Source organism: Emydura macquarii, unplaced genomic scaffold (assembly GCF_026122565.2).
Source record: "Emydura macquarii macquarii isolate MOO-44397 ecotype Brisbane River unplaced genomic scaffold, CSIRO-AGI_Emac_v2 contig_2994, whole genome shotgun sequence".
Lineage (NCBI taxonomy): Eukaryota > Metazoa > Chordata > Testudines > Chelidae > Emydura > Emydura macquarii.
This window is the reverse complement of record NW_027133131.1, coordinates 1,999,690-2,015,201: the sequence shown is the minus strand read 5'-3', so window position 1 is coordinate 2,015,201 and position 15,512 is coordinate 1,999,690. Positions and strand designations below refer to the sequence as shown.

The 15,512-nt window shown below is 67.3% G+C and overlaps 2 protein-coding genes across 3 annotated transcripts; both read right to left on the bottom strand.

Annotated features, from left to right (window-relative positions):
* Nucleotides 1-705: 705 nt before the first annotated feature.
* On the bottom strand, nt 706-6,876 carry LOC137141033 (myosin light polypeptide 6-like). Its single transcript, XM_067529832.1, is given in 8 exon segments — nt 706-1,030; nt 2,666-2,743; nt 3,597-3,768; nt 4,305-4,324; nt 4,443-4,568; nt 6,474-6,501; nt 6,753-6,806; nt 6,808-6,876. Coding segments are annotated over 8 exon segments (576 nt in total). The 3' UTR covers nt 706-1,001.
* Nucleotides 6,877-8,594: 1,718 nt separating this feature from the next.
* On the bottom strand, nt 8,595-14,283 carry LOC137141032 (myosin light polypeptide 6-like). 2 transcript variants are annotated; one of them, XM_067529830.1, is made up of 7 exons: nt 14,025-14,283; nt 11,616-11,643; nt 10,982-11,125; nt 10,267-10,440; nt 10,038-10,115; nt 9,854-9,896; nt 8,595-8,951 (listed from the first exon to the last, which is right to left on the bottom strand). In XM_067529830.1, exons 1-6 carry the CDS (start codon nt 14,205-14,207, stop codon nt 9,868-9,870), a joined length of 636 nt encoding a protein of 211 aa, XP_067385931.1. In that variant the 5' UTR covers nt 14,208-14,283; the 3' UTR covers nt 8,595-8,951; nt 9,854-9,867. The 2 variants fall into 2 exon arrangements, with proteins under 2 accessions (XP_067385931.1, XP_067385932.1); XM_067529831.1 differs by having other exon boundaries at nt 8,595-8,796.
* Between the last annotated feature and the right edge of the window lie 1,229 nt (nt 14,284-15,512).

Genomic DNA, 15,512 nt, shown 5'->3' with positions numbered 1-15,512 from the left:
TGTGCTACTGCCCAGAAGGCACGTCCTGCCCCCCGTGCCTCAGTTTCCCCACTTCTTTGAGAGCAGTTGGGAGGCAGCTCTAGGAGCTGGCCTATGCTGCCCCATGCTCTGCTAGGAACCAGCCCACACCCCCCGTTCCTCCTCCCCCATACCCCCCTTTTGCCCATTCGTCTAATGCAGCCTGGGGGTGCTTGGGCCAGCCAAGGGCTGGGAAACCCTCCCGGGATGGGGGTTCTTGCAGCAGCTGTTGGGGTGCAAGCCATGTGGCCCAGGCACTCAGCCCCCTCATTCCCCTCCCCGCGCGTATGAGCTGCTTGGACCCTCCACCCCTGTCCTGCTTCCTTCCCAGCCCCCTCTCCCTCCAACCGCCCCCCGCCCCCTCGAGCTGGAACAAAGGGGCCACTTGCTAGCCAGCAGGACAGGCCTACCCCGGCTGCAAGGGAGTCTCTCTCTTGTTTGGCACCTTCCCGGCCAGCGCAGGGGGTCTGGGGAAGGTCCAGCAGAAGCTGCACTCCTGGGGGGCAGCGCTGAGAGGGGGCGAGTTTCAGGCTCGCAGCCACCACGACCATCCTCATCTCTTGAGCCTCGCAGCCCTTTTTACACACCAGCACCTTCTAGCCTCTTCCCGTCCCCCCAACCCCCCAGCTTTTCTGGGGGCTGCGTTCACGCCCCCACCCCTGCACTCACAACACAGCCCAGACCCAGCACTTTTCAAACCGTTTTATTAGATGGAAGCCGCAGGCCGACAGCAGTAACTTCACCTCGCTGCAGAGATGGGGGGGGACCCAGCCAGAAGACAGGGACCGCTCCCCCCCCGCCCCACAGGGGTGCCGGCGGGACAAACCTATCTCTGCCGCCCTGGGAGTCTCCTGCAGGGCCGTGCGGGGAGGAAGCGTATAGACGGTGTAGAAAAGGCACAAAACAGAAGGAACCCGAGTGGCAGCCGGTGAGCCCAGCCTGCGGGAGGGGAGGGGGGGGGGGTCCTGAGCCAGCCCCATTCTTCATCCGCTCAGCACCATCCGCACCAGCTCTGTGGAGAGAAGGCAAGGCGTGAGTGCGGGCGGGCGCCCCCCAGCGGGAGAGGCGCCTCGGGAGATGGGGGAGAAAGGGGCCTGGGGGCTCCTCCTACCAGGGATTCATCAGCAGCCCGGCTATAGCGATCCCCCTGAACTGTCCCCCACCCCGCCGGGAGGCAAAGTCTAGGAGACACTGGCTAAAAGCCCCCCCCAGGCTGTGCAGCCCCTGCAACCTGCCCCGGGCCCTGCATTGGCCTGTGACTCTGCTTTGAAACCGGTACGAACCCAGGCCCCTGCTGCTGGCAGGAGATGGGGCAGGGCCGGTGGCTCTATTCTCTGCCCCCAACTCCCACGCCGCTGCTGCTCCTCCAGCCAGGGGCTTGTCACGCAGGGCACGGAGAGCAAGGCGGAAGGCCCAGGGGCCTGGAGGAAGGCCCCGTCCCCCCCACAGCCGTCAGGCAAGAGCCACCCCCTGCGGCTACCCCTACGACACCCCAGGACGCTTTCTCCCCCCAGCGGGAGCCCATCCTCCACGAGCAGCGCTGGAAACCAAGAGGGCAGAGAGGAGGCGGGAGAAGAGAAGAGAAGAGAAGAGAAGAGAAGAGAAGGCGGCACAAGTTCTACACCTACTGGCGGGCACCGGGGGCTGCTTTCTGCCCCGCGAGAGAGCCGGAGAGCGCGTTTGGCTTGGTCTAGAGCAGAGCCGGGCCGGCAGGAGGGAGAGGCCGGGCCGGCCGGCAGAGGGAAGGGCCCAGGCAGGCAGCCCGTGCACCGCTCGCTAAAGGAAGACTGTTGGGTTAACCCCCGGCCCGGGCCAGCGCCAGCCTCTCGCCTCCCGTCCTGCCAGAGAAACGCTGGCCTGGCGAGACGGGCCCCCGGCCAGCCGCTCCGCCACACCCAGCCCTGCTCAGGGCAGGATTGCCGCGGCTCCCCCCTCCCCACGTCAGGCAGGTTCCAGTCTTGCTTTAAAGCTGGTGCATGGCTCCCAGCACAGCCGCCTCCTTCCCTCCCCGCCGCCCCCCACACCTGGGACGTAAAGAGTCAGCTACATGCAGAGACATGCCGAGGGGGGCCGCTGAACAAAGGGGGGGGGGGAAACGAGCACGCAAACCAGACACTCTTCCTTTTTTTAGCTCTATCTAGGGGGGGGGGGAGGGGGGAGGCAAGTCCAGGTATTCAGGAGAGGCGTACCCCGCACGGCTTCACCCTGACAAGATGTGCCTGACAAACGCTGTGGGGAGGAAGAGACAACATCAAGCAAGTACACGGGACACACGGAGCAAAATAAGCCCAAGGGGAGCCCCGGGGCCGTGCCCCACGGAGGGGGAGCCGGCTGCAAACCCGGCCGCGTGTCGTCCCCCCCCCGGGAAGAAGCCGAGGCTGGTGGTTTTCCCCGCAGCGCCGGACACTCTGGCTTGTCACTCCTTGGGGTGGAGACCAGCCCCGCGTGGCCTCAGCGTGAATCCCAGCCACGGGACGGAGGCTTCGCCCGCCTCGCCTCCGGCCCAGGTCGGCATCCCCTCTCCCCCCCGCCCGGCAGGAGAGCCAAAGCCCCCGGCTGCTCTGGGGGGGGGGGAAGAGACCTTCCCCCGCCCAGCAGCTGTCTCTGGAGAGAAGCCAGCCCGGTGCCAGCCCGCCCCAGGCCTCACCTTCGTAGTTAATGCAGCCGTTGCTATCCTCGTGCCCGGCCACCAGGATCTCCACCTCTTCCTCCGTCATCTTCTCCCCTGGGGGGACAGACCGGGTTTGACTACGGCCCCAGCGGCTCCATGGGCTGGGCTGGGTCAGTTGCCCACGCGCCCTGGGTCACGGCAGGCTGGAAAGGCCAGCAGTGGAAGGGGCCCCCCAGGTTATTCACCAGCCTCCCCAGCTCCGCGGGCCTGCCTCTGGAGCCAGGCCAAAGCCACCTATTTGCTGCTCCACGAGCATCCCGCCAGGGAGGTTCTCAGGAGGCAGCGGGGGCTGGGCACCGGAGCCGGGCGCCAGGACAACTGGGTCCGTGCCCAGACTCCAGCCCCCGGATGCAAGTCACTTCCCCACTCCACACTGTGGGGACCTGGCCCCTCCTCGAGATGGGGGGTGGGAGCCATTCTCGCTGCCCAGAGACCAGGTTCAGACTCCAGATTTATGGGGCGGCGAGAACAGAACCGGCTCCTGCCTCTTGGGGCCAACGCCAGCCGGGTTCTCCCCACCAGCAGGTGGCAAAAAACCCCAACCAATCGGAGCTGAAGCAGGGAGAAAAGCTGGGGGGAGGGGGGGGTCCAGTTCCAGGCATGGGGCTCAAGCCGTGGCCAGTCTGTCGCATGCCCCCCCCCGGTGGAAGGGTCCCCATGGCGACGGGACCAGGTCTGGCTAGCCACGAGCAAGGGCCTGTCCATCAATTCACAGGCCACGGTGCCTGCAAACACAGGGGGCTGCTTCCCCTTCTCCCCACAGGCAGCGGCAGTTCTCCCTGAACCAGGCGTCCCCGGGGAGACCCGGCCAGAGGTGCCCGGGGGGGGCGGGCGTTCGGACTCCGTCCCTCTGCCCCAGCTGCAGCAACCCCTCTGCCAGGCTGAAGAGGGGGCGTCCGCGCCTCACCTAGGGTGATGAGGACGTGGCGGATCTCGGCCCCCATGACGGTGCCGTTCCCCTCCTTGTCGAAGACCCGCAGCCCCTCCACGTAGTCCTCGAAGCTGCCCTGGTCCTTGTTCTTGGCCACGGTCTGCATCATGGGCAGGAACTGCTCAAAGCTGAGCGTCTTCATGTTCATCTCTGCAGAGAGACGGGGGCGCAGCTGAGACCAGCCCAACGGGCCGGGACAGCAGCGTGGGAGCTCTCTGCGGGCGGTGGCACGGTGCCAAGGTGACTGGCTCGCCAGGGGCATGGGGGGGGGCAGCGCCAATTCCCTCCTGCCCCAAAACCGACTGACAGGGGGAGGGATTTCAGGGCAGGCGCCCTCAAGGCACCGACGCACACAGCACACCACAGTCCGGGGCTTCCGCTGCTCACCCAGGATGGTAAAGACCAGGTTCAAGTCTCTGCGCTGGAGATTTGAACTCAGGTCGCCCGCATCCCAGGTGAGCCTGGCCCACTGGGCTGTCGGCTATTCTGGGGGAGGGACTGGCCCTGTCTCTGACCAACCGCACCAGCCCAGACCCAAGAAACCGTCCCAACGGATGCTCCCCTCTGGCCCTTTAGTGCAGAAAGGCTTGTCTCAACAAAAAAGACCCTTGGATCAAAATATTCCTGCCCAGCCGCGGGACAGGGGGCCTGAGAACAAACTTCCAGGCAGGGCCCGAGTTTAACCTCCTCGTTCTGTGGTCTCCCTGCAGCTCCCCCCCCCCCCCCATTTTAAGCAAGCCAGGGCCCCGCCAGGATCACTCAGCCAGCAGCACGGGGCAAAGACGGCCGCGCCCTCGCTGGCTTGGGGACAAGCCAGGCTGCCCAGCACCTTCATGACCTCGGCGTTGGTGGGGTTCTGGCCCAGGGCTCTCATCACGTCCCCGCACTGGCTGTACAGGATCTTGCCATCCCCGGTTCGGTCGAAGAGCTGGAAAGCCTCCTTGAACTCTGCGGTGGGGGGGGGGGGGAGGGGGGAGAGCAGGGAGGACGTCACAGCGGGAGGACGCCGGAGCCGCGGGCTCCAGTTCCCAGCTCGGCTCTGGACTTTCTGAGACAAGTCACTGTCTCATCACACCGGGCCCACCTCCAAGGGCTGCTGTCAGGGCAGGACCCCCCCCCCCGGCGACAAGGGGACACCCACGTTGCTACCTAGACCCACTCCTGGCTTAAGGGTTTCTGCCCCCCCCGGCTCCCTCCCAGATTCCCCCCTAGAAATTCAGCAGGCTGGGGGAGAAAAGGAGCGGCCGGGTGGAACTGCCCCGGTTATTCTAGTTCCCTGGACACAGACTCAGCAAGAAACAGACACGGCCGGCAGGGAGCTGCCCGTTCGCTGTGCCCAGCCGAGCACGGGGACGGCGTCAGCCGCCTCCTCCCTTGGATGGAAGCTCTGCACGTGCCCGGTCTAGGGGGTTAGCGCCTCACGGGTCTCCTGGCCCCCCTGGGCCGGCACAGCCTGTGGCCGGGGGGGGGGGTTCCCTGCAGAGGCTGGCATGGTGATTAACTCTAAGGCCATGCGGGCACATCAGGGTCACCGCAGGTCAGCCCCACTGGGTTTTCTATAGGGGAGCAGCCAGAGGCAAGAGGGCAGCAGCGGAGAGCAGGGCCCCGACACGCATGGGGCGGTAGGGACACCTCGTAGAGACAGGCCCTGCACCCGTCGGCCCAGAACCCCCCCGGCTTTGCCAACACGGCGCCCACCGCGCTGTGCAGGGCAGCGAGCCCAGACGGAGAAACCAGGGTGCAGGGTGAGGACAGGAGCACCCCCCCCCCCCCAAACCAGAGCCAGCTGCAGAGATGCGAATGGAACAGAGACAGGAGGCTCTCCCCCTTCCCTGCCCTGGGGAGAGAACCCAGGCGTCCTGGCTCCCCCACCCCCACCCCACGCTGCAGGGAGAGAACCCAGGCGTCCTGGTTTACTCCCTCTGTGCCACCCTCAGTGCCCACCCTGCTTTAAGGGAAGCAAACAGCACCACAGGGACCCAGGGACGGTCTGGCCCGGCCCAGCTCCCCTGGGTTAGCAGCGAGAACCCCCCATTCCTCCCCCCACTGCCCCGCCCCGCGCTCCGGCCTAGCGGGGTTTGTGCCCATATAAGGAGATCGGCGCAAGGAGGCACCGCGCAGCACTTGCCCTGCGCTGCGCCTCCAGCAACCAACCTTCCAGCCGCGATCCGTGGGGGCAGCCCCCCCCCCCGCCGCCACTCGTGGGGGGGCGCAGCAAAGGGGGGTGGCAGCTCTGCTGGGAGCCTGCCTCAACCCCGCTGGAGCAGAGCGCGAGCTCCGCAGACCCTCCCCCCGTGCAATCCCCCCCCCCCCCCGCCCGCCAGCAGCGCGCCCCCTCCTCCCCCGCGCAGCGCCCCGAAAGCCAGAGATGCCCCCCCACGGGGAGGGAAGGCGGGCGCGGCGGCAGAGAAGCTCGCAACAGGCTGGGCGGGTCCCGGCAGGAAACTGCTCAGGCCCGAGCCAATGGCCATGCGCGGGGGGGGGGGGCGGGGGGTGAGTCACCCACAGACCCGGGGTTGGGGGGGGGGCCCAAGCCTGGGCCCTACCCAAGGAGCCAGAGCGGAGGGAGCCAGGAGCCCCAGAGCTGCACAAGAAGAGTCCCCCCCGGCAGGGATTCACCCCCTGGGGTTAGTGGGGGGGGCGCAATCACACGCAAGGCCCGTGCGCACTTACCCGGCTAGAGAGAGGCTACAGGAGAGTGAAGAAGGCTAGTGACAGAGGAGGAGGAAGGTCTCTAAGGGAGAGGGAGGGAGAGAGAGCGGTGAGGGGGGGGACGCGGAAAGATGAGCCCCAAAATGAAAATAACGCGCAAGGGCGGCGGTCGCGCAAGGGCCGGGGGGTCACTTTACTTACCGGCCGTCTGGTCCTCCGAGAAATCGCACTGCAAGGCAAACACAGCGTCAGCGGGGCGGGCGGGCGAGGGCCCCCCCCCGCCCCAATAGCTGCGCGCTGCGTTGCGCTGCGCCCCCCAGCCCCGCTCGCAGCCAGCTGGCTCCGTCCAGGGGCCTGGATGCAGGTCACTGGCAGGTCACTGGCTTTGGCCGTTTGCATCCGACCCGTGCCCCCCCTGCCCCGCCCCAGGACTAGCCCGCTCCCCCCCCCGGCTCGCCCCCCCCCAGGTCCCAGCCCTACCATGGCCGCGGCGGCTGGTTTGCGCCTTTCTCCCCGGATCGAAGAAAATGAGCCCGGCTTCCTCCAGCCCCTTGTTTCTACGGCCTCTGACGTCAGCCCCCCCACCCCGGCACCCGCACGCCATTGGCTGCTCAAGGCAGGGCCGTGCGTCACTCATTATGCTAATGAGCATCCTACAATATTCATGAGCGGCGCCCCACACGGGGGCGGGGCTTCCTCCCTGCAGGGACAGAGGGGCGGGGCCGGGCCGCGCTCGCGCTTTGCCTATAGATAGACACGGAGCTGGGGCCTCGCGAGCCTGCAATGGGGGGGGGGGCCTGGAGCAGCGGGGGGGGGGCGCGCGGGGGATCAGGGGGTGTCCCAGCGGAGTTGGGGGGCCTGGGGGGTCAGGGGGTGTCCCAGCAGAGTTGGGGTGCATGGGGGGGTCAGGGGGTGTCCCAGCAGAGTTGGGGTGCATGGGGGGTCAGGGGGTGTCCCAGCAGAGTTGGGGGGTCTGGGGTGCACGGGGGGATCGGTGAATGTCCCAGCAGAGTCGGGGTGCACGGGGGGGTCTGATTAGCCGGTCCCGCTCCCCCCGCTGGCAGGTCCCCTGCCCCCAGCGCCCAGCGACTGCCCTGCGCAGAGCATCTTCCGCTTTGCGCCCCAGACACAGGCTGGGCAAGGCCCCCCCGGAACGTGCAGAGCCCCCCACACGCCCGGCCCTGGGTCAGGTCACCTTTATTTAATGCCCCTCCTGGGACCGGAGTCCCTTGCCCTGCAGCCAGCTCGACTGCGGCGCCCTGGGCTGCATCTGGCGTTACCAGACGCCAGGACGAGGAGGCCGGCGGGACCCTGCCCCGCGGCGCTGGCCGGCTCGTGCACAGCCGGGGCGCGGAGCTCAGCAGGCCGCAGCCTGTGTTTGCCTCTGGTTGGGGCAGCGAGGGGCTTTTTTCTGAGGTGGGGACAGGGGAATTAAAAACCTCCCAGAGCCCAGCACGGGCACGGCCGGCCGCTGGTTTCGGGGTGTCTGGTTCGCCCACGGCGTGGGTGAGGGGCAGAGGTCCAGCAGCTGAATGGACAGTTACGAAGCCGGTGGCGGCTCGGTGACCGAGGGGCAGAGAGTTTCCAGGTTTTTGCTCTGGCAGCACCAGGGTCGCTCTGGGGGGGCTGAGGGGGGGGTGTCTGGCCTGTGCTGACGCTGCCTTGGGATGCGCTGCCCTGAAGAGGCGACCTGAGGACCCAGCAAAATTAAAAATAAATAGAACAGAGCAGAGGGCGAAGTCTGTGCGTGGGGGGGGGGAAATAGGCCTGTAGGCGTCTGCGGGGGGTGCTGTGGGGGGCTGGGCCGGCGTGCTGGCTGCTGGGGGACGTCCCAGCCTCTCGCCCCTGAACAACTAGGAAATGGTGGCTGGGTTCCCCTAAATCCTCCTTCCAGCCGAGCCGAGCTCCTGGCGTGCCCTGGCCCTGCCCAAAGCGGCGCCTGCCCAGGTGTGAACGGGCAGGAGGCTGTCAGCCGGGCGCTTGCTTTTCCAGCCCGTGTGACCGAGCTTGTGTGTCGTCGTCGTCGTCCCCCCCCCCCCCCCGTCCCCCCGGCATTTAAAGCTGATGCAAAACTCTGCAACGCAAGTAGACCCCCCCTGCCCCCCAGTGCCCAGGGGCTCAAAGAAGAGTTGGGGAAGCTGAGCCCCCCCCCCGGCGCTGAGCGAGGACACACAGCTGAACCGAGCGCCCCGCCAGGCAGTTCAGGGGTCTGGGGAATCCAGGCTCCGGGTCTCTGTGATGAGCACAGTCGGGGGGGGCTGTGTAATCCTGCCCCCCCAGCGGGTGGGCCAACAGGAAACCACGAGGCTAGAAGCGTCTGCAAACAAATGGCTTTTATTGTCCAAACGCAGGACAGGCACAGGACGGATCGGGCCCGTCCCTGCACGGGGGTCAGGATCGGGACCGTGGATCAGCTCTGCGGGTGCCCCTAGGCTGGGCCATTGTTCTTGGGGGGAGCCTGCGTGCCCCCCCCCTCCTGGATCCTCAGCTGCTGGAGTCCTGAGGTCTTGGGCTGCCCCGTGGGCTGTGTTAAAAGTCCATTGCAGTGGACGTTGGGTGTGAGGGGGGGGAAATTTAGCCAGAGAGGAAGGGGGCAGAGGACACCCCCCACCCCCGTAGAGCGATGGGCTCAGGAGATTTAACCGGAGGCACCAGTTGCAGAGCCCCCTCCTGCCCCGGCTGGGGAGAGAAGAGGAGACAGTGAGACCCAGCGTGGCCTTGGGGGTCCGGCCCGGGCTGGGGAGTGGGGATCCCATCTGGGGCAGGGGGAAGGAGGAGATGGATCCGGGCCCCCAAGAGACGGGTTTGGTTTGCCTGTGCTGTGCCCCCGGCCGGCCGGGCAGCCCCCCCGCGACAGGTTCAGGGATTTGCGGGGCCCGGCGCTGCGGGGCTGGGAACACCGAGGAGGATTTTAATCATCCATATCCCCCCGTCCCCGCTCTGCAGAGACCTAAGGGGGTGCAGCCTCTGGGACCCAACCGCCCTTGGCCTCTCTGCGCCCCTCTGTGACCAGTGCCTCCCCCGCCCCCCCAGCCAGCTTCCTTCCGGGCCCCAGTACCCGACAGCTCCCTACCCGGCCCCGTGAGCCCTCTGCTTCTTCCTGGGCACTTCTGGGACGGACAGGCCTGGCGCTGTTAATGTGTCTGACCCCCTGCCAGACACACGTGCCCCCAACACCCCCTGGGCCGTGCACGCCCGCTGCAGAGCAGCCTTGTGCCCGGCTGATGGCGCTGCACCCCTGCTGGCACCACAGCCGGGCGGGCGTCAGGCTGTGGGCCTCTTTCTCAGGCAGCGTGACCTAGTGGTTAGCACCCTGGACTGGCACTCAGGAGACCCTGGGGTCTGTTCCCGGCTCAGAGCTGGACCTGCTGGTCTCCTTGGCCAAAGCCCCCTGCCTCAGTTTCCCCAGCTGTAAAATGGGGCTAACGATCCTGCCCGCCTTTGTGCAGCGCTGGGGGAGGGGCTAGGGGATGGGACCAGTGTGGGAGAAAGAGGCAGCCCTGACGATACAAGGCTCGTCCAGGCTGCCAAAGCAGTGCCCCCCCTCCCCCCACATCCGCCTTGCTGTGGGGGGCACCTACCCCACGGCACCAACTCAGCCAGACAGGATGTGTTTGACGAAGGCTGTGGACAGAGGAGCAGGAAACAGGCATTAGACAGAGGCACCGGATCCGCCCGGATGCCCCCTCCCCCGTGGGGCTCACCCCCCCCCTTTCCCGGTCCATGGTGTGGGCGCCGGGGGCTGGAGGGGCGCCAGCCTCTCACCTTCGTAGTTGATGCAGCCGTTGGCGTCCTCGTGCCCGGCCAGGAGCGCGTCCACCTCCTCCTCCGTCAGCTTCTCGCCTGCGGGGCCGGAGCAGGCGCCGCGTTAGCGCCGGCACGACGCGCCCCACGGACGCCCCCCCCCCCCGCCTCGCCCGCCGACGGGGCGCCTCCCTCCTCCCCCCACCCCCCCCCAGCGGAAAGGGCCCGGCTCTGCCCCTCGTCCGCTCACCCAGCGTGGAGAGCACGTGGCGCAGCTCGGCCCCCATGACGGTGCCGTTCCCCTCCTTGTCGAAGACCCGCAGCCCCTCCACGTAGTCCTCGTAGGTGCCCTGGTCCTTGTTCTTGGCCACGGTCTGCAGCATGGGCAGGAACTGCTCGAACTCCACCCGCCGGGAGCTCAGCTCTGCCACGGGAGGGAGAGAGAGAAAGGACTCGCCACCGCCGGGGGCTGGAGGAAGGCGGGCTGGGCCCCTGCTGCCCCCATCAAATGGCCCTACCAAACTCAGTGGCCTCGACTGCCCTCCAGGCCATCCTTGGAGCAGCACCTCCCCACCTGCCCCTTGCTATCGCCAGCAGTTGGGGGGGGGGGGGGGGTGTCTCCGAATGGCCATTCCCTCCACACACCGTGTGTTGCTGGAGTGGGGCTGGTGTAAGCCCCCCCCTCCGCTTCCCCCCGCCACAGAGCATGGGGGGCCTGGAGCTAACGGCGTCCCTCTGAGATGTCTGGGCAGTTCCTTTCCCCCTTCGGAGCAACTGTTTCAGGCTCTCTGCAGACTCAGGCAGACGCCGTCACACCGGGTTTCAGGCTTTTCTCCCCTTTTTACAACGCAAGCTGGGACTGCAGCGTCACGTGACTCCAGACACTGGGGCCTTGGGCACGGGGCCGACAGTGCCTGAGCCACATCCTTCCCCACCCCCAGTAGCGACTGAGGCCGCTCGCTTACCATCCGGCTTGGGGTGGCCCAGCACCTTCATGACCTCGGCGTTGGTGGGGTTCTGGCCCAGGGCTCTCAGCACGTCCCCACATTGGCTCAGCTGGATTTTGCCATCCCCAACCCGGTCAAAGAGCTCGAAAGCCTCCTTGTAATCTGCAGGGGGGCAGAGACGGTCAGAGGGGCTGCTCCTGCCGGGGGGGGAGGGGGCGGTTAGCCCCAGCTCGTTGCCTGCTCCTGCATCAGAAATCTGAGCTGACACCCAGGGCTGGTCACTGAGATGCAGCCACCTCTGGGGCGGAACGTGGCAGCTGCTGCGCCACGCTATGTGACGGTTTAGGACAGGAAGTGCAGCACATGCCAAGTGGCGAGGTCTCCCTGGGCCGAGCCCACCACAGCGACTGGGAGCCCTGGGGCCCGTCTGTGCACCCCGCACCCCGGTCCCACCCCACTGCAATGGAAGATGCCCCATAACCAGGGTTTCCACCCCCAGGGATGGGTAAGAAACTGACCAGAAGGTGCCCAAGGCAGGAAGTGTGTTAGTGGGCAAACCAGCTGGATTTAGGGGGCCAGAGGAAGGATGGTAAACGAGCCCCCCCTCCCCCCCCCCAAGTTAGCCACACAGATGGGCAGCCCCTCGACTCACCCTCCAGCTGCTCCTTGCTAAACTCAATCTGCAAAGAGGAAAGGACAGAAACGGGGCCAGCGATGACGAGTTGTGGGGTGCTGAGAGATTTGACGAGGCAGAACGTGCTCAGTGGCGCTCTGCCAGCTGATCGGACCCCCCCCACCTCCACCGGACCCCCCCCCCACCGCCCCCAGCACCCATCTAGTCACAGACCTGCCCACCAACGCCCTGTTCTTACGGCAAGAGCCCAGGGCCCCCACGGGGGGTGAGGGGGAAGGGTGCATCTTACCAGGCCTGGAGGCCCTGGGGGGCCCGGCCCAGGCTGCAACCCCCCCGTTACCATGGGGGAGAAATTGAGGCGAAATCGTAGCTCACGCCTGAGGCTATTTATAGCCCCTTATTGCCCTGGCGCTATTGTCCAGCGCGTGTGAGCTCGGCAAACCTTGGAGATTTGTAACACGGGGTGTGTGTGTGTGTGTGTGTGTGTGCGTGTGTGTGTTACAGTTTTGTGCTGGGCCCAAAAAAATGCTGCCTGGGCCCTGCAAAAGCCGCGCGGTGTCGGCGCAGCACCGGGCCTGGCCGGCTTAGGCGGGGTTGCTGCCCGTCTCCCACCGGAGCAGGGACACGCTGCCCCCCAGGGCGTGCCCCCCCCCCACTGACCCCAGAGCCTGCAGCGGCCCGAAGGGCAACGAGGCCAGTGGGCTGTCTGCAAGGACCCCCCCCCCCCCCAAGGGGATCATGCAGCTTGGGATGTGGGGGGGGGGGGGAGCAATGCCACGTTCCGAGCTGGGGGGGGGGGGCAGGCGGTGGCAGGCTGGTGCCAGTGGGGCACTCGTTTTCGATGGCATGGCTGGTGCCACCTCTTCCACCGTGGGGGGTGGGCACAGCAGCCAGCCCAACTCGACGCCCCCCCCCCCCATTGGGCCATGGACGCCCCCCCCGCACACACTGATCCCAGGGATTTTGCAGCATTCTGGCTCCCAGGACAGCTGAGCCATCCCCCCACCCCTCCCGCTGATCCCTCCCCTCGGCCCCCCACTCCCCCGCAACCCGATCCCCCTTAGCTCAGCCGGCTGCAGGGAGCTGGGGCTGAACTAAATCTGCTTGGAAAAGGGGTGCTAATCCCCGCCCCCTCCCCCAGCCGCAGACACCTGTCCCCCAGCTGGCAGCCTGGGAATGCAGGCGGCCGCCAGGCACTCGCCCTGCAATGCCCGTCCCGTCATTAAAATAACAGGGCCCCTGTGCCACAGCTAAATTTATCCTGCCCCCCCCCGCCCAGCTGTGATTGTCTGCCAGGCCCTGCCCACCCCCAGACTCTCTCCGCGCCCCATTGTGGGAGAGCGCAGGTAACAAGCAGGGCAGCGAACCCAGGCGTCCTGGCTCCCAGCAGGCCCTGATCTAACCCTTAGACCCCACTCCCTTCCTGGAGCCGCGGCTGGAACCCAGGGGCTGGGATGGCAGCCAACGTGCTGGTGGGAGGCGAGTGGTTAGACCGGGGTGTGGGGTGGGGGGGGGCTGGACGCTAGGCCTCTGGGGGAGGAGTGGGGTGGGTCTAATGGGGGGCAGGGGACTGGGAGTTGGGACTTCTGGGTTCTCAGCCCAGCTCTGCCATTGACTCCCTGTGTGACCTCGGATAAATCACATCACCCTCCTGTGCCTCAGTTTCCCCACCTATAAAGGGGATCATACTGGCCTGCCCCACTGAGGGGTTGGCCCCTGTGTCCCTGATGGAGCCTGGGGGATCCTCCTGCCCCCCATTAATGAGCTGGAGGCCAGTTCACTCCCCTTTTAGGGGCCACCCTGGGTTTTGGGGGGGGGGTGCGGCTCTGTCCCACCCACTGCAAAATGGGGAGGACAGAGGCAGAGCTGCCGGGGGGGGAGGGGAGGGGGGAGATCAGAGCTGTGGCTGTCTGGCGGGGTCAATGGGGGGGGCAGTGGGGCAGAGCCACCCGCTGGCCCCCGGGCGCTCATTCAGACACGGCCGGGAGCGGGTGGGTGTCAGTGCCCCCCTGGAGCTGGGACGACGCTCCCCCCCCCCCAGGGGGTTTGTGGCTTTAGGGGCCCACGGGGCAGGGGGGGGTGCAGGGTGTGAGGCAGGATCAGGGCAGCGATTCTAGCTGGGAAGCGCCTCCATGCCCATGGGGAGCCCACGGTTGGGAGGAGGGGCTGTCGATTTCACACCCCTCAGCCCTGGGGGGGGGTCATTATGGGGGCCAGGAGGAAGCAGTGGGGTCGCTGGGCCAGCGAGGGCATTTGCTTCACCGTCCTGCGCCGGCAAGCCGGGTGCCGTGGGGCAGGCCAGGCCGGAGCAGTGGGGCCGCAGCCGGCCATCGCTCTGACACCCCCTGCCCCCTCCAGCCACTGTCCTGCCCCGCCCCCCACCTGCATCCTCCCCCCCCCCCCCGGCCCGGTCTCACCCCCACCTACCACCACTTTGGAGAGGTCGAGCGGTGGCTCTTTGGGTTTCTCCGGCGCCGGGGCCGGAGCCGGGGCCGGTTCCGGTGCTTTGGGTTTAGCCGCCGGGGCCGGCTTCGCTGGGGCGGGTTTGGCGGCAGGTTTGGCCGGGGCAGCCACCGGCTTCTTCACAGGCAGCTCCTTCTTGGGGGGCATGGTGGCAGCGGTGGTGGCAGCGGTGGTGGTGGTGGCAGCGCGGGGGGGTGCCCGGGCAAGGCTGCAGGGCCCTGGCCAAGTCCCAGCCTGGGGCTGGCCCTGCCCAGCCAGGCTTAAATAGGCTGGGGTGACGTCAGGCTGTGGGAGCGCTGGGGGGTGGGGCTCGGGGGGGGGGGGCTAAAAATGGGAGCATCATTCATTTCAGCACTGGCAGCTCCCCCCCACCCCCCCGGCCAGCCAGTTCCAGGGCTTGTCTTACAGGAGCGGTCGAGGGGCAGCCGTGCCACGCGCCCACCAGGGAGCCAGGCCAGGACCGCCCAGCTGTGTGCCCCCCCCACACACCTGGACAATCACCGGGGGCTTGAGATGAATGTGGGGGGGTGAGGCTGATCGAGGGCTGGGCACCGGCTGCCCCAGAGATGAGGGACCTGCGGGCACCCGGCCGAGGAAAGGAAAGACCCGGGATGGAGGCCTGACCCCCCCCCCCATAACTGCTAGGTCCCCGCGACTCATGGAACCCAGGCATCCTGACAGTCCCCGCCCCCAGCCAGCCACTAGTGCCCACTCCCCGCCCGTGTGGCCTGGCTCCACACGCAGCATTGGCCTCTCTGACCCCCACCAAAGGCGGGGGGCCCTGGAGGGGGGGGGGAATGGCAGATGGGGAGGTTTGGCTTCTCTGGGCCAGCCTTGGGATGCTGGGCAGAGGTTGCAGGTCTTGGCTGGGGGGGCTCTGAGCCCAGGATGGAGCTGCCGGGGGGGTGTGTGTGTGTGTGTGTGTGGGGGGGACGTGCTTCAGGGAGCAGCTCTGTATAAGCAGCTGCTGTGGCCCACCCCAGAGGTGGCCGCAGCTCGGTGCAATGCCTCAGCCCCGAGGAGCCAGGCGGGTTCATTAGCACCTGGAAATTCGCCTGTGTAAATGGAAGGGCCTGGGCCAGGCCGGGGCTGCCACGCGCTGGCTCCGGGCCCAGCCCTGCCGGCTAAGCAGGGGTTGATGGACGGCTCCAGCCGGATGCTCCCTGCCCCCTCACATCTCTATTAAGGGTTGGATGCAGCCATCGGGGAGTTATGTCCCCCCCCACCCCCCGCCGGCTCTCTGCCCAGTCCCATGAAGTGGGTTTCTCCGTAAATTATTATTAACGAGCCGGCCTGGCTGGGCGCCCGGCGGCCCCAAACGGGGCATCCCGGCTGGGCCCCCCCCCGGTGCGCTGGCTGAAACGTGACACAGACACTTGAGCGCCCTGAACTTTCCAACGCTTCCCTTTGTGCCCCTTGTTGATATGGGGGGGTGGGGGGCGCCAGGCCCAG